Source organism: Lemur catta, chromosome 4, assembly GCF_020740605.2.
Source record: "Lemur catta isolate mLemCat1 chromosome 4, mLemCat1.pri, whole genome shotgun sequence".
Classification (NCBI taxonomy): domain Eukaryota; kingdom Metazoa; phylum Chordata; class Mammalia; order Primates; family Lemuridae; genus Lemur; species Lemur catta.
This window is the reverse complement of record NC_059131.1, coordinates 57,050,941-57,075,059: the sequence shown is the minus strand read 5'-3', so window position 1 is coordinate 57,075,059 and position 24,119 is coordinate 57,050,941. Positions and strand designations below refer to the sequence as shown.

The 24,119-nt window shown below is 37.0% G+C and overlaps 1 protein-coding gene across 1 annotated transcript; it reads left to right on the top strand.

Moving 5' to 3' along the window:
* Positions 1-1,550: 1,550 nt before the first annotated feature.
* On the top strand, positions 1,551-24,119 carry DUSP11 (dual specificity phosphatase 11). The gene is made up of 9 exons (XM_045549880.1): positions 1,551-1,826; positions 3,539-3,614; positions 7,634-7,765; positions 12,021-12,144; positions 15,984-16,044; positions 17,760-17,806; positions 18,075-18,150; positions 20,039-20,224; positions 23,446-24,119. Exons 1-9 carry the CDS (start codon positions 1,726-1,728, stop codon positions 23,639-23,641), a joined length of 999 nt encoding a protein of 332 aa, XP_045405836.1. The 5' UTR covers positions 1,551-1,725; the 3' UTR covers positions 23,642-24,119.

Sequence of the window (24,119 nt, the reverse complement as noted above, 5' to 3'; positions counted from 1 at the left end):
AAATTTAAATATGCATAATTATAAGTTTGCAAATTATGTTATGCTAAGTTGTATTTTATTTTTCCAATTAACAATTTACTAATATTGACACATTTTTAATTATGTGGAAATTTTCAGCATTGGAAATGCTTGTGGATTTAAGGTTGGAATGTGTCTGTCTCAAAAATTTTAACAAAGGTTGTAGACTTTTAAACCATTCATTCATTTCTTTTTTCTTTTTCTTTTTTTGAGACAGAGTCTCATCTCTTGCCTGGACTAGAGTGCCATGGCGTCAGCTTAGCTCACAGGAACCTCAGACTCCTGGCCTCAAGCAATCCTCCTGCCTCAGCCTCCCAAGAAGCTGGGATCACAGGCATTCACCACCACTCCTGGCTAAATTTTTTTTCTATTTTTACTTGTCAGCTAATTTTTTCTATTTTTTAGTAGAGACAGGGTCTTGCTCTTGCTCAGGCTGGTCTCCTACTCCTGAGCTCAAGTGATCCTCCTGCCTTGGCCTCCTAGAGTGCTAGGATTACAGGCGTGAGCCACCACACCGGGCCCCATTCATTGATTTCTTCGATAACTCTGACCTTTCTGACCATCAGTTTACCAAGCTCTAAAATGGTTGTGAAGATTCCTAAAAATGTATTTAAGATACTTTCCTAAATTAAAACAAAAAATTATTTTGATAATCTATCATAATTACTTACAGTTTAATCTAGAATTTAGTACTCTATTCTGTCTTCAGACCTACTGATAGGTCATGCTTTGCTGTTCCACTTGTAGGAGAATTCAGTTTTTCTAATAGGAACAGATCTTCATGTCTGATACTGTGAGGAAACCTTGTAATTGAGCTCCACTTTCAGTAATTTTCAGCAATTTTTCTAACACATAAGTACATACTGTCCACCTTTAGCATGCTACCAGCTATATGATAGGAACCCAATAAAAACTCGGCTGTAAATGAGGGTGTATGTTCATAGAATATTTTTGGAGAGCAATTAGACAGTATCTTTCAAAATTTTATATATCTTTCATTCCAGAAATTGTACTTCTAGGAATTTAGATACAGTCGTATATATGCATAAGCATGCTCACATTGCAGCACTGTCTGTAACAGAATATTTTTAAAAAACCTAAAACAAGTAAAGGTCCATAAATATTGGATTGGTTAAATAAATTATGGTAGTTTTAATTATGTTATTTATAAGCAATGAAATGCTTTAAAGCCATTTAAAAAATAGAAGGGATGTACATATAAACTGGGAAAATCAGTGTTCCAGATATATTGTTGGCTTTCCTGCTTTTGTTTAAAAATAAGGGATATACATATGTGAAAGTAAATATTTACACACGGTATACAAAATATAAATGTAAGCACTTGGAAATATCTGGAAGAACACACAAGGAACTGGAGGCAGTGGCATTTAACTTTTCATTCCATGCCCTGCCTCATTTGGATTCTGAAGGGTGCACGCCCAACCTCATCTCCCTGTGTTACCGGCCGCCCGCCACGGAGGGCGCTATAGCTATTAAAGTCCTTTTTACAAATGAAGAGTCTCAAGAAGCCGATGTAGTGACGCCATCACGACGGGCGGTGGAGCATGCGCAGTAGCGAGGCTTTTTGGGCGCTGGGTTGGGTACTCGAAAGGCTCTTGGGTTCCGGGGTCTTATTGTGGTACCAAGGACTCCGGACTGGCGCTTTTGGCCGGCTTGGCATTGGGTAGGAGGCATCTTGGGGCCCACATGAGCCAGTGGCATCATGCCCGCAGTGGCTGGGGCCGGGGTCGCGACTTTTCTGGACGCTCCTCAGCCAAGAGAAAGGGCGGAAACCACATCCCCGAAAGGTAATATGCCTTGATCCTTGGGCTTGGCCCTCCCAGCTCGCAGCGTCTGGGCCTGAGCTTCATCTGTTGTGGTCTCTGCTTGTCACTGTCGCAGCTGCGGGCTTGGTCTGTCCGCCCCGCGCATAGAGGCATAGACCTTCGCAGCGCCACCGGCAGTGGCTGAAAGGGGCGGTGTCTGTGTCGTCCTGTGATTTCTCCCTGCTCTTTAAAAAGCGAGGTTCTGGCCATGGTTCTCAGGTAAAATATGGAAGGACCATTTTAATGCGGGACTGTTAGTGTTGAGGAAACCCCTTAATTACCAAAGTGGAACTCCTCTGAACTCATGAAGTTATGCTTTGTTGACAGAAAATGTGAGTAATAGTTCGAGTGCATGAACCCACTAGTACTGACCTGAAAAGTTGGAATGTTGGTTTATAATATTTCCGGAGATCACAAGGAGCATGCTGTGTTGCTTCTGAACAGGTCTCATTGGAGAGATCTTCGTTTATAAGTGCAAATGACTGATTTTGAGACTGCTCATACGTGCAGAGAACTGTTTTTACTCCTTGAGACCTTTCTGTTGCCAATCTTATGCCCCATTAAGTCTGCTTCATTTTATCTCCTGAGTTATCTTTTGAATATGTCGACTTCTCTCCATGAGCACCTAATACAGGTCTTGGCTGACCTATTGCAGTTGGTCCCTAACTAGTGTCTATATATCTACTCTTTGTTGTCTTCCAGTCCATTCTTCACAACAAGAAATCTTTGTAATAGGTAAATATCAAAAATTGAAATTGAATTGTAAATAGAATATTGCTTATAAGCATTGCTCAAAAACATTGTTTTAAGAATACAAACTCCTTATCACGGCCCATACTCTAAGGCTGTCTCCATGGTCAGGGATCCTCTCTGCTTCTCCAGTCCTATCTCTCACCACTCTTGTCCCCACTATCTATGCTTCATATGTACAGAATTAACCATAGTTAATTATCTCTCTCTTTTCTTCTTCTTCTTGGTTAATTCTCTCTCTCTTGTTCTTCTTAGTTAATTCTCTGTCTCTTCTTCCTTTTTTTTTTTTTTTGGTACAGATGGGGTCTTTGCTATGTTGCCTAGGCTGGTTTTGAACTTCTGGCCTCTAGTGAGCCTCCTGCCTTGGCCCCCCAATGTGCTGAGATTAGTGGTGTGAGCCACTGCACCCAGCGAACCCTTGTTAATTCTAACCCATCATACTTTTCACTGTGACTCCTAGCATTATTAAGTAAAGTTCACAGTCCCATTATCAGGTTTTCTCTTAAAATACAAACTTGAATTTCCCTACTGTTCAAATTTGATGGCATCAGTTGTATGAAGACTAAAGAGCCTGTGAAGTGAATGAATTGAATTTAAATTATTTCACTGCACATTTATATATTAATGGTACCTTAGTATTTGGTACTGGGCTAGGTTTCATCAGGGATGCAGAAGTCCTGGCCATCTCTGGTTTTAGATGTGCCACATTTGTGGAGAACTTTGCACTATTTTGTCACCTTATATCTGTTTTCAGGATGAGGAAACAGGAAGAAGAATAGTATAGGTCATTACTGGGTGAGGTTGAATACATGGAGTGGCCAAATGCAAAGCAGAGAGGAGAGGGGATGTACTGTGTGGGCTATGATTCCCATTTTCAGAGAGTCTCGTTTTGTGCAGGGAGACAAGGCTAACACAATTTGGCTAACAAAAAATATGCTTAATAGGTGGAAAGACTATCTCCCAGTTGGACAGCGGATGCCTGGGACTCGTTTCATTGCTTTCAAAGTTCCTTTGCAAAAGGTAAGCAAGAGTTAATTCAGCATTCTTTCAGAAATCTGAATTCACCATGCAGAACACTGGTTCTCAACCCTATCACACTACATTTTCCGTTTTTATAGCAGGTGATTTATAATGTCGCCTTTACTATCCTGAAATGAAATTCATAGGTACATATAATCTACTTCTATGCATAATTTTAAAGGAACAAAATCAGTTTAACACCTTAACTATAATATAAAGAATAAAGTGAAAATAATTTATAATTAAGTAATATATATTCAAATATGTAAATGTTGGGACATGAGTGCACTAGAAGACATAGGGAAATAGTCACTTGCACCAAAAATGCAAGAACTACAGATGCAGCTTGTTCTAAGGTAGGTTATATTGCCTTAGTGGTAGGAGTTTCTATCACAGTGAACAGCTCTTAGTAGATTTCCAAACAAAACAAAATATAGTTTTCACTTCGTTGATAAGGTGATTACTATCCTGGAAAATTCAATGTATATTACAATTGTACAAAAAATTATTTTGTGTTTATCTGTGAATTATACTTAGGTTGTAAGACTAATATAAACAGTTTTTTACCTTCATTAATGTTGACTAGGGGCCGGGCATGGTGGCTCACGCCTGTAATCCTAGCACTCTGGGAGGTCAAGGCAGGAGGATTGCTTGAGCTCAGGAGTTCGAGACCAGCCTGAGCAAGAGCGAGACCCCATCTCTACTAAAAATAGAAATTATCTGGACAACTAAAAATATATATAGAAAAAATGAGCCAGGCATGGTGGCACATGCCTGTAGCCCAGCTACTTGGGAGGCTGAAGCAGGAGGATCACTTGAGCCCAGGAGTTTGATGTTGCTGTGAGCTAGGCTGACGCCATGGCACTCTAGCTTGGGCAACAGAGTGAGACTCTGTCTTTAAAAAAAAAAAAAAAAAATGTTGACTAGGATATTCAAAAGTCATTCAGATTGTGGGCCACATTTGTAGGACTGTTCTGATTTTGGCAAGCTGTCTAGTATCCATGACTCTTACCCACGAAATGCCAGTAGGACCCCTTCCCTCCCATTGTCACAACCAAAAAAGAATGCCCTGGATTATCACGGTCAGGATTGCAGCATGGAAACTCTGTAGATTGTGTTTTTGTTTGAACTAGGAAAGGAATAGGTAGGAAAAGCATTTGATGGACATAAAACGATGAGAAGAAACAGTGAAGGGCAAATACTGTCTTTTAGGTTCCATGTCTCATTAAACTTGCCCAACATAGCAGGGATTAGTATCAGGAATAGCCCACTTTGGACATGTTGAGAATTGACTTCATTTGTGACTCATAGGTCAAGCTTCCTTATTCGTCTGCTGTGTCAGCTTTTCTGCATCTCTGGACTTGAAAATTAGTCATTTCAGAAAGATAAACACATGGGTTTTATTCACGTCCACATCCATCAACACCAAGTATAGTGTTTGACATATAGTAAGTACTTACAAATGTTTCTTGCTTAAATGAATGGATTTCCCACTCACATTTGCAGTTACTGTGAATATTTTCCCATACTCCTCCTGCTCTATGCTATTGTCCTAACTCCTCAAGTCCCTACTCTGTGGCCTCTAAAAGTGGATTCCTGAGCTTTCAGAAGGGTCCCTGCTCAGCCCCTTTCTTGAAAGTACATCAGCAAGAGGAGAGAAACCAAGAAAACTCTTCAATTTCCTTTCCTCTGCACAGCCACAGATCTTTCCTATATGATGTCGTCATTAAAGCCTTCTTTTAGCTGTGTATACTCAAGTTATTTTATTCAGTGTCGGGATTATTTAAAGTACAGTAAAGGGGATTATGAAGATGTATAACTGCTCCCAGGGTAGTCTCTGTATGTGCAATAGAGTTAGGGAGATGAACTATCCTTGTGTAGTGGTGAAATGTGACATTGATTTACTGTGTTTCGTATGGAAGTCACCCAAGGAAAAGCAGCCTCAATACTTGACAGTGACTTCTCAAGTACACTAGAATATGAAATAGGATATGGTAAGTGTCAAATGCTGTGGTAAGAAATACCTAGGAATTCCATGGAGGGAGAAATGACTCCAGACAATTAATCAAGAAAGGCTTTCTAAAGAGTTGAGGACATAAATTAGTTGTCTAAGGTGATTGTCCAACTAGATGGAGTTGATAATTGATCCATCAGTCTAAGTCCTTTCAAGAAACTAACTGGCAAGATTGTATGCCTTGTTGTAATTAATTTACTCTTCAAAACTGTTACAATATTATGTGGAAGACTCAACATCATAAATCTGTCCAGTCTTCCTAAATTAATTTATACATTTAACATCATCTCAATAGGAATTTTCTGAGTTAGTCTGATTCTAAAACTCACAGAAAAATAAACATAAGTATCCAGGAAAATTCTGAAAAAGGAGGAGAGAGGTCATCTAGCCCTACCAGATACTAAGCCATATTGAAAGTGTGTTAGGATATGAATTTGTACAGGGGTTGAAAAAGGTTTCCCACACAAAGATTAAGATATAAAGAAGTAAAAAGTTTATTTTCCTTAGAAAGAAAGCGAGACCAAAAAAGAGAAAGAGAGAAAAGGAAAATAGTATGTCACTGAGGGGAAGTAGGGGAAAATGCTGGTGCTAAGGGAAAGTAATTGAGGTTTTTAAAGGGTAAAAATGGATTTTTTCCCCTTTGCTGCACACTGATAAAGCAGCTGTTTCTAGTTTTTCTCTTTTTTTCTTTCCTCTGTGAGATTGGCTTTATCAGAGTCCTTGGAATCTGGTTCTTGGGAGAGCTGGGGCAGTGAGCTCATATCCCTGTTGCCCGATTAGGGCTCTTCAGGGTTGTGAAAATGAAACTCTCAAATAAAACAATTTTAATTTTAAAGACAATGAGTTGAGTCCCAGGTCGTTGATCAAACAAAAGGGCAGTTGTGCTGTGAGTTTTCTCTTCAAAGGAGCTGTGAGTTTATTCCTCTTACTTTCTGTTTGATAGTTTATCTTTCTATATTAGCTAGTTTATTAACAAGGCTGTCCTTTCAGTGTTGTTGGAGCACAGGGGATTTTTAGGGCAGTGAAACTATAATGTATCATATTGTAGGGGTGGATACATGTCATTACATATTGATCAAAACCCATAGAAGGTTTCACATACATTAAATTACCACATTCCCGTGCTGACAAAGTAGCAGTAGTACTAATATCTCCTGTTGAGTGCTTATCTGTGCTAAGCTTAGAGGATAGATGATTACAATTAGTAAATATTTTATAGATGATAAAACACGGTCAGAAAAAGAAGAGTTAAAATTTGAACTCATTTCTTTCTCTTTTTTTGTTGTAAAATATATGTAACGTATGTACTTAGAATGTACAACACAAAGAATGAACCATACATAATGTAAATTGTGGACTTTGCTTGATAATGATTTGTCAAAGTCAGTTTATCAATTTTAAAAAATGGACCACACTGATAATGGAATGTTAATGGTGGGGGAGGTTGTTTAGGGTAGGGGAGGAAAGTACATGTACGAATTTGTTCTTTTGGCTCAGTTTTGCTGTGAGCCTGAGATTGCTCTAAGAACTAAAGTCTTTAAAAAAAAAATCTTGCTGGCACTTGAATAGCTGGCAAATAAATGGAACAGAGTACAAAGTCCAGAAATAAGCCACATACACAAAATAATATTTACAATAAAAACCATCCTTCATATGTATAGACATTTAAAAAATATTTATAAGCATCACTTAGAGCTGGATATATACAGTGGTGAATAAAAATGTGGTCCCTGCCTTCTGAGAGTTTACAGTCTGTTTACAGGGAGTTTACATGTTAGGAGACCAACATGAAACAAACACAGAAATAAATCTGTAGAAGTGAGTTTATTTTTTTCCTTCTGATCACTCTGGAAGAAAGGATTATACTATACTATACATTCCAGGGGAGTGGAAACTTTCCTTTGAATCCCATTGTATGTTAGCATCACAGGGCTTGAATAGATGCATAATACAATATAGAATTTTAAGTACACATTTGCTCCTCTTATTTTACTTTCTCTGACAGAGTTTTGAAAAGAATCTTGCTCCAGAAGAATGCTTTTCCCCTTTGGATCTTTTTAACAAAATCCAAGAACAAAATGAAGAACTTGGACTGATTATTGATTTAACATATACTCAACGCTATTATAAGCCAGAGGTAAATGGAATCCTTAATTGAAAAGAACTTTCTTCATTCTGATACTAAAATAATTTATAGTGATTCAGTAATAGTTCAGTAGTTACCATCTTGTGCTAATGTGAAGGCTGGCCTTCTTTCATGGATTATAAGTTTAAAAGGGAACCAAATAATTTCCTTAATTACATGTTTTTAATGCCTGTTTCAAAATGAGGTTTAAAACATGAATTGAACTATAATATTTGGCAGTATGCTGTCTGTGTGCTTAAGTGATTCTTCCATATTCTATATTTTTAAAATGAAGTAAACTTGGTAAGACTAATAGTGGCCTGAAGGGAAAGAAAGGAATATCCATTATGTCTTTCGCACTTATTTTAAGCAGTTGCCTGAGCATGTATAAACAACATGGAAAAAGACAGTTGTCCTGTAAGTTTTATGATTTCTTTTCCTAATGTCTGTTGATACAATACAGAGACCTACATAATATGTTAGCCCTGTGTGGCATATCAGTGGGAAAGAATTACCCTCCTTCTCACCAGTTCCATGGCTTTTGGAAACAATAACACCTAGTGTTTGTTAATATTTGCACAACAGTTTGCCATTTAAAAAGTGCTGTCATATATGTTAACTTAGTTAATCCTCACAACAATCCTGTGCTGATGAAGTAGCAGTAGTACCAATATCTCCTACTGAGTGCTCATTCTGTGCTAAACTTGGAGGCTAGATGACTACAATTGAATAATTTTACAGATGACAAAACAGGCTCAGGAAAGGAAGAATTAAAACTTGAATTTACATGATGTAATATTTATCATTTTAACCATTTGTAACTATACAATTCAGTGGCCTTAAATACATTGACAGTGTTGTGTGACCATCACCACTATCTATACCCAAACTTTTTGATCATCCCCGACAAAAAATCTCTGTAACCATTAAACAGTAATTTCCCTTTCTCTTCTCCCTCTATCCCCTGGAATCTTTAGTCTGTCTTCTGTCTCTATGAATTTGCCTATTCTAAGTACCTCAAACAAGTGGAATCATAAAATATTTGTCTTCTGTCTGGTTTATTTCACTAAGCATGTTTTCAAAGTTTGTTATGTTATGGCATATATATCAAAATTTTATCCCTTTTTATGTCTGAATAGTATTACATTGTGTGTATATACTATTTTGTTTATCCATTCATTTATTGATGGACACTTGGGTTATTTTCACCTTTTGACTATTATGTATAATGTTGCAGTGAACATTGGCATACAAATATTTGTTTGAATCTTTGCTTTCAGTTCTCTTAGATGCATAGCTAGGAGTGGAATTGCTGGGTCATATGGTAGCTCTGTGTTTAACCTTATGAGAAACTGCCAAACTTTTTCCGTAGTATGGTCTTCTTGTTTTTAAACTATTATCACATACTGCTGAGGATGCTGAGAAAAGGGAACTCTTGGTGGGAATACAAATTAGTATAGTCATTATGGAAAACAATATGGAGATTTCTCAAAAATGAAAAATAGAACTATCATACAATCCAGTAATCACACTACTGGGTATTTATCCAAAGGAAAGGGAATCAGTGTATATCAAAGGAATACATGTACCCTTATGTTAATTGCAGCACTGTTTACAATAGCAAAGATAGGGAATCAACCTAAGTGTTCATCAATGGATGAATGGATAAAGAAAATGTATACTTATACAATGAAGTACTATTTGGCCATAAAAAAGAATGAAATCATGTCATTTGCAGCAACATAGGTAGAACTGGAGGTTATTATGTTAAGTGAAATAAGCTAGACAAAGACAAATAACGTATGATCTCACTCATATGTGGGAGCTAAAAAACATTGATCTCAGGAAGATAGAGAGTAGAATAAGAGTAACCAGAGGCCAGGAAAAATGTGGGCCTATTGAGGAGGGGTGAAGAAAAGTTGGTTAATGGTGTAAACATACAGTTAGGTAAAAGGAATAAGTTCTAATGTTCAATAGTAGAGTCAAGTGGCGATAGTTAACATCAATGTATTGTGTGTTTCAAAATAGCTAGAAGTGAGGACTTGAAATGTGCCCAACACATAGAAATGATAAATGCTCAAGGTGATGGATATATGAAATACCCTGACTTGATCATTACACATTCTATACATGTAACAAACTATTGCATGTACCCTATAAATAAGTACAAATATTATATATGTCAATTAAAAATAAGTAAGTAAACTGTTGTCACAAATTTCAAACATATATAGGAGATATAATACTTGTGGGTGTTCATTGTACACCCATGAACTCATTCACCTTTAATATTTATCAACTGATTGCTGTCGTGTTTCATCTATACCCCTACCTATTTCACCCAATACCATATTATTTTGAAGCAAATCTCAGGTATCATATAATTTTATCTGTACATTTTTGGCATATATACTTAAAATATATAACTTTTATTCCTTAATATTAATATCAAATATCTGGGCCAGGCACAGTGGCTCATGCCTGTAATCCTAGCACTCTGGGAGGCCGAGGCGGGAGGATTGTTTGAGCTCAGGAGTTTGAGACCAGCCTGAGCAAGAGCGAGACCATGTCTCTACTAAAACTAGAAAAATTAGCCAGACATGGTGGCATGTGCTGTAGTCTCAGCTACTTGAGAGGCTGAGGCAGGAGAATCGCTTGAACCCAGCAGTTTGATGTTGCAGTGAGCTACAATAATGCCACTGCACTCTACCTGGGCCTACAGACCAAGTGTCTGTCTCAAAAAAAAAAAAAAAAATCAAATTTCTAGTCAGTATTCAAATTTATAGTTATCTCCTAAATGTCATATAAAAGTCACTTTGCAATCGGCTGTTAGGTCTCTTAAATCTTATTAAATCTATAAGTCTTATTAAATCTATAGGTTCCCCTCCATGTTTCTCTCACTTTTTTTCCCCCTTGAATTTTATGTTTTGAAGAAACTGGGTAGTTTGTACTATTTAGAGTTTGATAATTCCATCGCATGTGTTGTTAATATATTCTCCAGTTCTTTTATTTCCTGTAAATTGGTAGTTGGACCTAGCTTGAGCAGATTCAGGCTTGATTTGTTTTTTTTGTTTTTTGGTAAGACAATTTCACCGGTGATGATATGTTTTTCCATCAGGGACTTCTAATAAATGGTTGTCTCTTTCTGTGATATTAGCAGTCATTTATGATTGGTGCCTAAATCTATTAATTCATTTAGGGCTTCAAAAAATGGTGAATTCTATCTCTTTATATTCTAACTAGGTATATTTCTATAAAGAGAAGTTTTCTCTCATTAACTATTTGGCTGCCCAGTTATATAGGCATGATTATTTTCTTATACTTACCAGTTTTCAAAATGATTCAGTTAACTAATATCCTCCAGTTAAATTAGATTTAATTTAACTTATTTTTTTTTGTATATTATGAATTCCATTGCAGTTGTTATTCTTATTGAGGCACAAATTGAGGCTGTATCTTTGGATAGTTGGAGCTTCTCAGTTTGTCTCCTGAGTCCTTTTGACACAACCCTAGTAATCTTTGACCACTGTTTTTTGCTATTTATATGAAAACAAGTTCCAGGCTTATCTTGTACATTTCCTGACCCACTCTGAAGTTAGCCATTTTTCCAAGGAGACTTGATTCCTTTTAGTGGGAATGGTATTTAGAGGTTATAATCTGAGTGCTAGAGGTGTTCATTGCTACTAGGCTGACCTTGTTTCTAGGCTTTTTCTATGGACAGTGCTGGGAAATATATTTGTTTGTAATGTAAAATACATCATGGGTTCCTGCTTTCCATTTAAACTGAGAACTTCAGGATTTTCACTCAGTCTCTTCTGTCTTTTATCTGTATCTATTAATACTTTGTCCCACCCCAAGAATACCAGTTCTCAGTAGTGCCTGGAATTCCCTTTATCTCACAATTCAAACCTAGGTTATTCTGACTCTATTCTACTTAAATCACAGCTGCTTTATGAAGGCACTGACCCTTGAAATGTAAAATATTAATAGAGTTATTTATGTAATTTTTAGTTATATGTGCATTCATTCACATGGAATTTGCTTTCAGTTTAGTATACCTATTTGACTACCTGTTCTGCAGTTTTATTGAAAATCAAGTGATACTTGCTGGTTGAAGCAGTTTTGGAAAAAATGGCTCTTTATCAGAATTGCTGACGTACTAAGTTTATTATAATCTCTTGGCTTATATTTCTGGCTCCTCTAATTAATCTTTAATTCTTTCCCTACAAATGAAATAATATACATTTTTCATGGTTTTGCTTTATAGGATTTGCCAGAAACTATTCCTTACTTAAAAATTTTTACAGTTGGGCATCAGGTGCCTGATGATGACACTATTTTTAAATTCAAATGTGCTGTTAATGGGTTTTTGAAGGAAAATAAAGATAACGGTGAGTTTTTGTTTTTGTTTTTTTTAATCTGAACTTTGGTGTGCATTTTAAATGGGACTGGGAACTTTTGATATTTTTAACAGTTCTGACATTAGGCCTGTTGTATTTGATGATGTAAAGGTGAAAATGTCATGTGGTGCTAATAGGGTAAGATGTTTTTCCTCTTGTTGGTCACAAATTTACCTTATTTTGGAAAGTGATTTTAGTGACAAATATGAACCAAACTAGCTCGCTCGTCTCTTTTTAAAAAATTCAAATGGGAAATATATAATAAAATAAAGACGTTCTTTTGCTTGTATTGGTTAAGAGGTGAGAGGTAAAAAAAAAGACTAAAAATCTCAGGATCTTAGAGTTATGTAAAAGAGACAAAGGGCAAAGGTTAGGAGTCAGACAGACCCCTAGAAGCAAAACAAAAAAGAGTGGACCATTGGAATTGACTCTTTGTCATAAATATTTAAGATACTTCTGCTGTTTTTCTACTCTGAGTACAGGTGAGGAAGGACACTACCACTTCTTACTCTTCAGACAGGAAGAACTTAAGTCAAAGGCTGGTGATTTCTTATTCCTGCTTTAAGATCTACCTTACTCTGTTGAAAATAGATCTTGATGGCTTCTGGATTTTAAGGATCCAGTTGCCTTTTTCTGGTATCTACCTACCAGTAAGAATATAATATTTGCCATATTTTAAGACTGAAGAAGCTTTTGTCTTTGGAAAGCAACTGACACCTACATGGCAAAGCCTTCATTTTGCCTGCTTTCTAAACTCAGCTTGAGTGCACGCTTTATTACATAAATCTGACAGATAGTGAATATTCCTTTTTTAAAAATATGACAGGGAATAGTGGAGAAAGAACAGAGACAGAGGTGAGAAGATAGGGGATGGAAGTTGAGAGAGAGACTGCATTGCATTGGTGGGTTTGAAGATAAATTTTCAAACTATAATTTGGTTGGTCACTCAGTGTAGGCACTTGCTTTTAATTATGTTAAACCTTATTCACAGATCTTCCCCTGTACTTTAAAACTTGAGAGGTTTGGTTTTTGCCTGTGATAACCACAACATCTACAGATGAAGAAAATTATATCATTTGTATAAGCTGTAGTCACAGATATATTACCTCTTAGGACATGAGGATACAGCTGCCAAGCCTACTTGGCTCTTCCAGGCTCTTTTGTGTGAAACTGTTATACAGTGTTTCATCTGTTCTCTAAGGGCTAGGAGGTTCTTAAGAGTAAGTGAGAACACATTTTTAAATCTTAGCTGTTTACGTGTTACACTGAGTGTATTCAGTTGGATAGGCTGAACCCCATGTTGGTCTTCTGCCTGACTTGTGCTGACTTATCTAAGTCTTGTGTTACTACCATAGCAGTCTTGGGACCTTGTTTAGGATCAGTTTTGGCTACCTCTGCTAGAAGCCCTTCCTACAGATACCAAGCTCACTGATAAAGAGAAGAACACTATACTCTCCACTCACTAGAACTGGTACAGACTTAGAAGGCAAAAGACACTGAAATCCTTTTAGCTTTGTTAGGGCATGGTGATACAGAAGTGAATAGCAGTCTTTGTTCTTCAGAAACTCACAGTTATCTAGGAAAATAAATATGTAGTATATGTGGTTTAAGACATGTGAGCTAATTATAATAAAGGAATAAATTAAGTATGATGAGAAGAGAGAAGAGAGATTGAAGAAGGCCTGACTGAGGAGACAGCATTTGAGGTGGGCTAGGGGGAAGAAGATTTTGCCAGAATGAGAGGACAGTCCAGTTTTGGGGAATGGGTACAAAAAGCACAGGGCTTGAAGCCATGGAGAGGTAGCCTCTTATGTGATTAGAAGGTAGTGTGAAAGGGCATGGGATTCATATGTTCATTTTCAACAAATACATAACCTTCTGTGTTGAAGGCACTGTTCTAGGAAATGGGAATAGAACGAAGTCCTTGCCCTTATATACTTTATATTCTGGTGGGGAAGAGAGATATATAAGCAAGTAAATATACTGAATGTAGATGCTGATAAGTGCTTTGGAGAGGAAAAAAAACAGAAAAAAGGGGTGAGGGAAGAGGTGGGTGATCAGGGGAGGCCTTGCTATTAAGATGTTATTTGAGGCTGGACACATAGCTCACGCCTGTAATCCTAGCACTTTGGGAGGCTGACGTGGGAATACTGCTTGAGGCCAGGAGTTCGAAACCAGAGTGAGACTCTGTTTCAAAAAATAAAAATAAAAATAAAAAATAAAAAGAGGTTATTTGAGCAGATCTTAAGGAAGTAAGGAACCAAGCCATTGTATGTCTTGGGGAGGAGTGTGCTAAGGCAGAGGGAACAGGAGGTGCAGAGTCCCTGAGGCGTGGTTGTGCGTGGCACTTTTGAGAAGTGGTAAAGAGGCCAGTGTGGCTAGAGTGGAGTGAGGGTCAGAACAATAGGAAATGGGATTGGAGAGGTCGCAGAGGTGGGCAGGAGGGAGATGAATCATACAGGTCCTTGTAAATCATAATAAGGATCATTGCAGACTTACAGTGCCATTGGAAAGACAGATTGGTATCCATTTATAAAGGGTTCTAAATGCCATGCTAAGAAGTTTGAAGATTTTTAAGCAAAGGAGCAACCCAGCCAAGCCTATGTTTTAGAAAGATAACATCTTCAACAACAGAGCAAGACCCTGTCTAAAATTTACAAAAGAAAAGAAAGATAATATATGCCATACGGAGGATCAATTGAGATCCTCCGAATGGAGGATCAAAAGAGATTCAAGTAGGGAGATGAACTTGTTGTAGTAATACAGGCAGGTGACACCTAGTCACAGACACAGATCGTGCTAAGATAAAGTACACATTGCTGTTTTTTATTTAATTCCTCATATAATCTTTTTAAATGATGGACTAAGAAAGGTGATGGTATAATGGGAAAAATCTTAGACTTGATTCTAGTATTTGTTCTGTTTGCCTGCTGTGTAACTTTGGCTTACATCTCCCAGCCTTGCCTTTCCGTTGTAAAATATGAATAAGGCTGTTTACCCGAGTACTTTGCGGGGCACATAGATCTGTGGCATGTGAGGAGCACCACATGAAAGAAGGAATGGAAGGGAGCACTTTGGGAACTCAGGAATACTACAGAGACCGTTCTCCTTAGTTCAGTATCAAAAGGCATTCTTGTCATAGCCTGTTAGTCTTCACTCCATTTTTCTCTAATTAAATCAGTTACTGGCTGAATGTGGTGGATCACGCCTGTAATCCCAGCACTCTGGGAGGCCGAGGCTGGAGGACTGCTTGAGCCCAGGAGTTCGAGACCAGCCTGAGCAAGAGCGAGACACTGTCTCTACTAAAAATAGAAAAAATTAGCCGGTTGTGGTGGTACGCACCTGTAGTCCCAGCTGCTCGGGAGGCTGAGGCAGGAAAATCACTTGAGCCCAGGAGTTTGAGGTTGCTAAGAGCTAGGCTGACACCACAGCACTCTAGCCTTGGCAACAGAGAAAGGCTCTGTCTCAAAAAAAAAAAAAAAAAAAAAAAAAGGAAAAAGAAATCAGTCATTGATGAGCCTTCTCTATTAAAACAAATGGGTTTGTCTCAATGCAGTTTTAGCTCTTAGTACCTGACCAGGCCTTCTGCAGTTTACATCACTGTGTCTAACTGGGGCTATGCAAAATTTACCAGAGACATTGAGTTTTGGCTTTCTGTTAGATGATTCTTTATAGTATATTCCTAAAAAAGACATTTCTCTTCAGAGTTATTCCTTTTTGGGGAGTAGTAATGTTGTGGTAACTTTTCAGTGTTACTCTTTAGAAAAATGTAGTACTTACTTTTAGTGTATCTACTTCAGTTATTTAACTCTGTATTTCCTGTTTTGTAGACAAACTTATTGGCGTCCACTGTACTCATGGTTTAAATAGGACTGGCTACCTCATCTGCAGGTAAGTTGCTAACCTTAGAGGCAGACCATTTTTAGGCTGTTTTTGTCTATTTGCAATGGTAATATAAGCTTTTTGCAACAAATGCAGTTGGTATAGAAATGTATGAAGTAGAAAGCAGTCATGCCCCCCACCCAGAGATTACCCACATCAATAATTTAGTACATATCTTTTCAGACTTTAAAAATACAGATATAAGCACATATATGTAATTTAATTGTTAATGCATGATGGACATCTTTCTATGAAAGTACTTGGAGACTTTATTCTTTTTAAAGGCTGCATAGCTTCTTTGTATACTGATGAACATAAAAGTCAGAAGTTTTTGATATTATAAGATATCAAAGTAGTGAACATTTCTTTATGAACATCTTTCAATACATACGCCATTGTCCCAGATATTATTTCACTCAAAGTAGAATTTTTGAATCAAATAATATGTATCCTTATTCCTTTTATGGATGTTGTCATACCATACCAATTTATGTTTGTTCATTCACAAAGTGTTTATTGAGCATCTCTTATGTGTAAGCACTGTGCTGTGTGCTGGCAAAGAGACTTCACCCACCCTTTATGAATCCTAACAGAGAGGGAAGAGATTATTAAAGAATCACACAAATGTATGTAGAATCACAACTCTGACAAGTGCTAAGAAAGAGAGGGACGTGGTACAATGAGAATATATAATAGGGAGGATTTGACTTCATCAAGAGGGCTAGAGGTTCCTGTGGGAGGTTTGAGCAAATATCTTAAGTATGAGTAGGTATTAACCAGGTAGGGCCATCGTGGAGGGAATTCTGAACATAAGGAACAGCAACGATCCTACAACAGGAAAACATTGACCGTGTTGGAGGGACTGGCCAGGGAGGCTGGGCCATGGGGGAGGTAAGGCATTAAAATGGGGCTGGAAGTAGGGGCAGGAGTTAAATTATGCAGAGCTATGTGTAAGGTTTTAGTCCTAAGAACAATAGAAAACCATTGAACTTTTTTTGTTGGGGGTGAGTGTAGGGAACATAATCAAATTTGCATTTTCAACCTGTCATTTTGCTACTGAGTGGATACACTGTAGAGGGAATGAGATAGAAGTAAGGAAACAAGTTAGGAGACTTTTGTAGGAATTGAGGCATAATGGTGGATTATACCCAGGTGAGGTCATTTTGGTGGAAAGATGTGGTCATATTCTGGAGACATTTAGGTAATATCATTGTCAGGAGTTTCGTGGTGGGTTGAAGAGGAGAGTAAGGAAGAAATGACTGACAGTGCTGGTGACTGGCCCGCAGTTGGTTACACAGTATTTTTTAGATATAATGTTAATATTTTTCCCAATTTGTCTTCTGGTTGTTGGTTTCTGATAAAGAAGTCTCTTTCTGTTTTTAGCGTATAAAGCATTTTGATCAAAAATGACTTAAATTTTATCAAATACCTTTTAACATCTACCAGTTTGGTCCAGTATTTTCTTTCCTTTTCTTTATCATTTAAATTATATTAACATAAATATATTAATAGATTTTCTAAAGTTGGGTCATCCTTGCATTCTTGACATAAAGTCTTTTTGTAGTCATAGTATATCATTCTTTAATAATTACTAGATTAGATGTGCTGATATTTTCTTAGGATTTTTATATCTACAGTTGTAAGTGAAATTGGACCTTTTTTGAAAAAACTTGATTTTTTTCTTTTCGTATATATAAATGACCCAAATTATGTTGTTTTGTTAGATATTTGATTGATGTAGAAGGCATGAGGCCAGATGATGCAATTGAATGTAAGTATGAGGGTTGTCACTATTTTTCCTTTTTACAAAAGTTAAAGGTAGAAATGTAGATGAATTTCTCAAATTTTGAAAAAAAAGTTTATAATTCATTTGTTCTCATATACAATAGTCTTGCCAAAAGTTTATAAAGAAATATATGTGGAAGTAGTGAGATATAACAACCTGAATAATTAGTCAGTGAATTTCAGCTTTGATTTGCCTTCTCTGGGAAAGGTTTGCTTTTTGTACAGTTATTTCTAATAATTCATCCACTCCTCAGTATTCAATAGGTGCCGGGGACATTGCTTAGAAAGACAAAACTACATTGAAGACCTTCGGAATGGTCCTATCAGAAAGTAAGTCTTGCATTTTATATGTGACATTTGTGATTAGGGAGAGCTCTTTTTTTTTACTTCAATTTTTAATTATGGGTACATAATAATTGTATATATTTATAGAGTACATGTGATCTTTTGATACAGGCATACAATGTGTATTAATCAAATAAGGGTAATTGGGATATCCATCACTTCAAGCATTTACCGTTTCTTTGTGTTGGCAACATTCCATTCCATTCTTTTAGTTATTTTAAAGTATACCATAATTTATTGTAGACTATAGTCACTTTGTTATGCTATCAAATATTGTTTATTCTATCTAACTATATTTTTGTATCCATTAACCATCCTCAGTTTATCCCCACTACCCTTCCCAGCCTCTGGTAACCATCATTGCATTCTCTGTCTCCATGAGATTAATTGTTTTAATGTTTAGCTCTCACATATGAGTTAGAACATGTGAGATTTGTCTTTCTATACCTTGGCTTATTTCATTTAACATAATATTCTCCAATTCCATCCATGTTCTTGCAAGTGACAGACTTTCATTCTTTTTATGGCTGAATAATATTCCATTGTGTATATGTACCGTATTTTCTTTCTCTGTTCATCTGTTGATGGACACTTAAGTTGATTCCAAATCTTGGCTATTGTGAATAGTGCTGCAATAAACATGGGAGTGCAGATATTTTTTTGATATACTGATTTCCTTTCTTTTGGATGTATACCTAGCAGTGGGATTGTTGGGTCACATGGTAGTTCTATTTTTTGTTTTTGAGGAACCTACATATTGTTCTCCATAATGGTTGCACGAATTTACATTCCCACTAACAGTATATGAGGGTTCCTGTTTCTCCACATCCTCGCCAGTATTCGTTATTGCCTGTTTTTTTTTTTTTTTGATAAAAGCCATTTTAACTGGGGTAAGATTATATCTCATTGTAGTTTTGATTTGTATTGCTCTGATGACTAATGATGAGCATTTTTTCATATACCTGTTGGCTATTTGTGTATCTTCTTTTGAGAAATGTCTATTCAGATCTTTTGTCCATTTTTAATTTGATTATTTGATTTTTTCTGTTGAGTTGTTTGAGCTCCTTTTATATTCTAGTTATTAATCCCTTGTCAGATGGGTAGTTTGCAAGTATTTTCTCCCATTCTGTGCGTTCTTTGTTCACTTTGTTGATTGTTTCCTTTGCTGTGCAGAAGCTTTTTAGCTTGATGTCATCCCAGGGAGATCTCTTTTTATATAATTTATTTTTTTTATTTTTTAAATTTGTTTCAAAAAGCTATATTTATTCAATTTAAATGACAATCCTTTATTCTGAGATTATGTTCTTCCTACTTTTTGGGTGTTAAAATATATGTTCTCTTACATAATGATGCTGATAGCGGATGGTAGTTTTGTTTTTTTCTGTTTTTGTTTTATGTCCTTAGCTGGCAAAATTAAAAGCCAGAAACACTTAAATGCCCCAATTAAAAACAATTTTTTTTTTTTTACAAATTTAATGGTTCTTAAAACTCAGAGCCTAGGAACAATAGCCTAGCTAAAAGCCAACCTTCTGTGTTGCATATTTAACGGTACTGAATTCTTTCTTGGTGGTTTCCCCATACAAATTATGTAGCAGGAGAAAAGTCAGTCTTAATTTATATTAAACCAGTGTAAATAGGGCCTTAATTTCAAGCACCAAACAAATATATTTTCCTTCACAACTATGGTTATATTCTTTTTATACAATTTAAGTTGCATATATCCATTCTTCTGGTAGCTTGTTTACTTGCTGGTGAAACCTAAACAAATATTAATGGGGGGAGGAAGAAATTGTTATTTTCATAGGCCAAAATCTAGTTGCTAAATTGCTAAATTTTGAAACCAGTAATATTGTGTGGAAATATTCTCTTTGAGGAATTGGAATTCCAGTGTATCCAAGTCCAGTGGTTTTCAAGACTCAGCACATCTCATGGAACCAGTTCACACCATGAATAAGTCTGTTAAACAAGGCCATAGGTATAACCTACATCGGCTCCAAGGTTACCCAACTCCTCCTCGGCATTTCCACACCCAGACCCAAAATTTGCAACAGTCATTCAGGTACCTCTCTCTGCTTTCCCTTTTTCTAGAATTGAAATAGAAATTAATACTATAAATTAGTAAGAACACATTATGATAATAGTGTGGAATTGGTGTTTTCTTGCTGATCATTTTCAACCAGGAGATACCATCCTGCTCTGTATTTTGCATTTAGGACTGGAGAATCAAGTATAGGATGGGGAATATGTGACTTTTCAGAGGAAGTTGGGAAAGAGACATAGAAATTTTCATTGATTTTAAACTTAGTTTAAGCCAAGGGTTTGACGTGGCTACCAAAAAGGATCTTGCATTCTTAGGCTATATTAATTATAATTTTCAGAATAAAGAAGATTGTTATTTAAAGAGTAAATATAAATTATATGAAAAATAATAAAATTCTAAGAGAGGCCGGGTACAGTGGCTCACACCTATAATCCTAGCATTTTGGGAGGCCAAGGTGGGAGGATTGCTTGTGGCCAGGAGTTTGAGACCAACCTGAGCAAGAGTTTGTCTCTTTCTCTACAAAAAATAGAAAAATTAGCCAGGCGTGGTGGCATGCACCTATAGTCCTAGTTACTTGGGAGGCTGAGGCAGGAGGATTGCTTGAGCCCCATGAGTTTGAGGTTGCAGTGAGTTATGATCTCACCACTACACTCTGGTCTGGGCAACACAGTGAGATCCTGTCTCACCCAAAAAAAAAAAAAAATTATAACAGAAATTTGCAAACGATTTGAACAGATAAATTCCTTGGAAAATGGGAAAAACCTCAGGACAGTTAAACTAGTGTGTTAGTCACTGTTTTCTCCAGAATGACAGAACCAATAGGATGGATGAGAGGGGCTTTTTTATTAGGGGAATCAGCTCATGCATTTATGGAGGCTGAGAAATTTCATGATAGGCAAGCTGGAGAACCAGAGAAACCAGTAGTGTGGCTTAGTCTAACTCAGCCTCAGAATCAGAGAAGCCAGTGGTATAACTCTCAATCCAAGGCTGAAGGCTTGAGACTCTGGGAAGGGTGAGGGGGCACTGGTACAAGTCTTGGAGTCCAAAGCTAGAGAACCTGGAGTTCTGATCTTCAAGGGTAGAGGAGCAAGGGTTTTCCAGCTCCAGGAGAGAGAAAGCTATTTGCCTTTCCTCTGCCATTTTGTTCTATTGAGGCCCCCCAGCCAATTGGGTGGTGCCCACCCATATTGAAGGTGGATCTTTCCCACTCAATCCACCCACTCACACAACAATCTCCTCCAGGTATATCCTCACAGACACACCCAGAAATGATGCTTTACCAGCTATGTCAGTATCCCTTAATCCAGTCAAGTTGACACTGAAAATTAACCATCACAAATAGCCAGGCATTATTCTTTGCCTATTAACGTAGCAACAAGTTTTTTGTTGTTGTTGTTGTTGTTTTTATTTTTTGGAGACAAGGTCTCACTCTGTCAGTTGGACTAGAGTGCAGTGGCGTTACCATAGCTCACAGCAACCTCAAACTCCTGGGCTCAAGCAATCTTCCTGCTTCAGCCTCCCAACTAGCTGAGACTATAGGTGTGCACCACCATGCCCAGCTAATTTTTCTATTTTTTGTAGAGACAGGGTCTCGGTCTTGCCCAGGCTGATCTCAAACTCCTGGCCTCAAGCAGTTGTCCCGTGTTGGCCTCCCAAGTGCTAGGATTACAGGCATGACCCACCATGCCCTGCCTTTAGCAACACTTTTTGATATGCATTCCAGTGTAGTGGTTGTCAGTCTGGACCTCGATTTGCCTCTTGGCTCTATCATTCACCCACTGTGTGATCTTGGGTAAGATACTTAACTTTTCTAAATTTCTATTTTCTCATCAGTGGAGATTTTAATAATACATACCATACAAGGGTTGTTGCTAGTGGCACTGATAATTAGTATAACTCTTTTGAAAAACAAATTTAATAGCCATAAAAATGTTCATACCTGGTCATTCCATGTTGAGACTAAGGAGTATTTCAAAAATATGGAAAAAGTTATATTCATTCAATCATTCAGCACATTTCTCAAACTCCCTACTATGTCTCAGGCACTGGGCCAGGTGCTCAGGATACAGTAGTATTTCTTCTGAGATGTTAATCACGGAATTATTTGTGGTAGTGGAAAAAGTGGTAGCTGCTTGTATTTATAATAATGGAGAATACAGCTAAGTAATTATTATAGCCATACTATAACATTTTATAAAGCCATTGAAAATGGAGCTCTCTTTTTTTTTTTTTGAGACAGAGTCTCACTCTGTTGCCCGGGCTAGAGTGAGTGCCGTGGTGTCAGCCTACCTCACAGCAACCTCAAACTCCTGGGCTTCAGTGATCCTACTGCCTCAGCCTCCCGGGTAGCTGGGACCACAGCATGTGCCACCATGCCTGGCTAATTTTTTCTATATATATTTTAGTTGGCCAGATAATTTCTTTCTATTTTTTTAGTAGGGACGGGGTCTCGCTCTTGCTCAGGCTGGTTTCAAACTCCTGACCTTGAGCAATCCACCCGCCTCAGCCTCCCAGAGTGCTAGGATTACAGGCGTGAGCCACTGCGCCCGGCCTGGAGCTCTCTTTTGATAACTGAAAATAATAGGCTATGATTCAACAGTCAAAAAAAGGTCCTGGGGGAAAGACCAAAAGGAAATACTAACTAGTTGAATTAGAGTAAGTAGGCTTTAGAGCTTTGGGGAGGGGGGTATTTTTTCTTTTCTCAGATTTCCAAATTTTCTTTTGTATAATTAAGTTAGACTTGCTGATCTTGCTTTTGAAACAAATAAATATAATTTTCCAAATTTGTTTCATGTACCATGGTTGAAGTTTTTCTACACTTATAATTAATTGATTTATGAAGTGGAAGCAGCTTTCTGTTTTTGACACTAAATAGCTTATTCTGTCTTATGTCAACCCTGCCAGACTTTGAGAGAGAAAAGCATTTGATTAGAGTAGTGTGGGCATGCATTTATGTCTATAGGGAAAGGTGGTAAGGCTCCTGGGAACCTACTGGTGCCAGGGCATTGCACATAATTGAAATATATTATCTTAATTTACCTTTATAGCAGCCCATGAAGATGGAAAGTATTATTAGCTCCATTTTATACAGAACTAAGAGATATAAAGATTAAGTAATTTATCTGCTAAGGTCACACAGGTAGGAAACAGTAAAACCAGAATATCTATATATTATTTTATAAAGCTTATATATTTTATTAATCCTAGTAATGGTTTATTACTTTTTGTTTTGCTTTAAGAAAATTTCCACAGAATCAGAGTGTTTACCAGAGAGGCCATATCCCTCCTCCTGGTCCCCCTGGAGAAGACTATTCACAGAGGAGATACTCTTGGAATGTGAAGCCAAATGCCCATCAAACAGCCCAGAATAAGAGGTGGTATTCTGACAGTTACAGCAGACTGTCTTATCCAGCCTATTGGGAATGGACCAAGTGATACAAACCTGTCCTGGAAAGGTACCTGGAGACCAGAGCTGGACTGAAGATAGCTAGAATGACTGTTAATTAGATCAGGTCAAATGAGGTTTTTTATTTTATTGTTCCCTTATGTGTTCAAGCTTAAGGAAAAATAATATCAGTATTTACCTCTTTGCTGATAAATTTGTAGTAATTATAGCAGTGCAGGAAAAAAATCTGTCATTCTAATCTTAAAATTTTTCTAAAGGAAAATATTTTAGAACTGATAAAGTATTAAGAACTTCCCTTGCAAATTATTTTCAAAATACTATCTTGGTTTTCTATTATATGTATTTCCTTCTGACTAGACTTGTGATATGAGTGTATGTATGTTCAGAAATTTTTAGTGTTTTTGTCATGTTCTATTATTGACCCGGTCATTAAGGATATCTTTATTTTCCCTAACTGTTCAAAATTTCTATTAAAATCTACCTAAGAGATAATTTCTTTAGAACCTA

Excerpts from the sequence above, each read along its gene's own strand:
- DUSP11 (XM_045549880.1), top strand. The coding sequence starts at position 1,726 with ATGAGCCAGTGGCATCATGCCCGCAGTGGCTGGGGCCGGGGTCGCGAC. Across the intron at positions 1,827-3,538 it reads GGAAACCACATCCCCGAAAG|GTGGAAAGACTATCTCCCAG; the intron begins GTAATATGCCTT and ends TATGCTTAATAG. Across the intron at positions 3,615-7,633 it reads TCAAAGTTCCTTTGCAAAAG|AGTTTTGAAAAGAATCTTGC; the intron begins GTAAGCAAGAGT and ends TTTCTCTGACAG.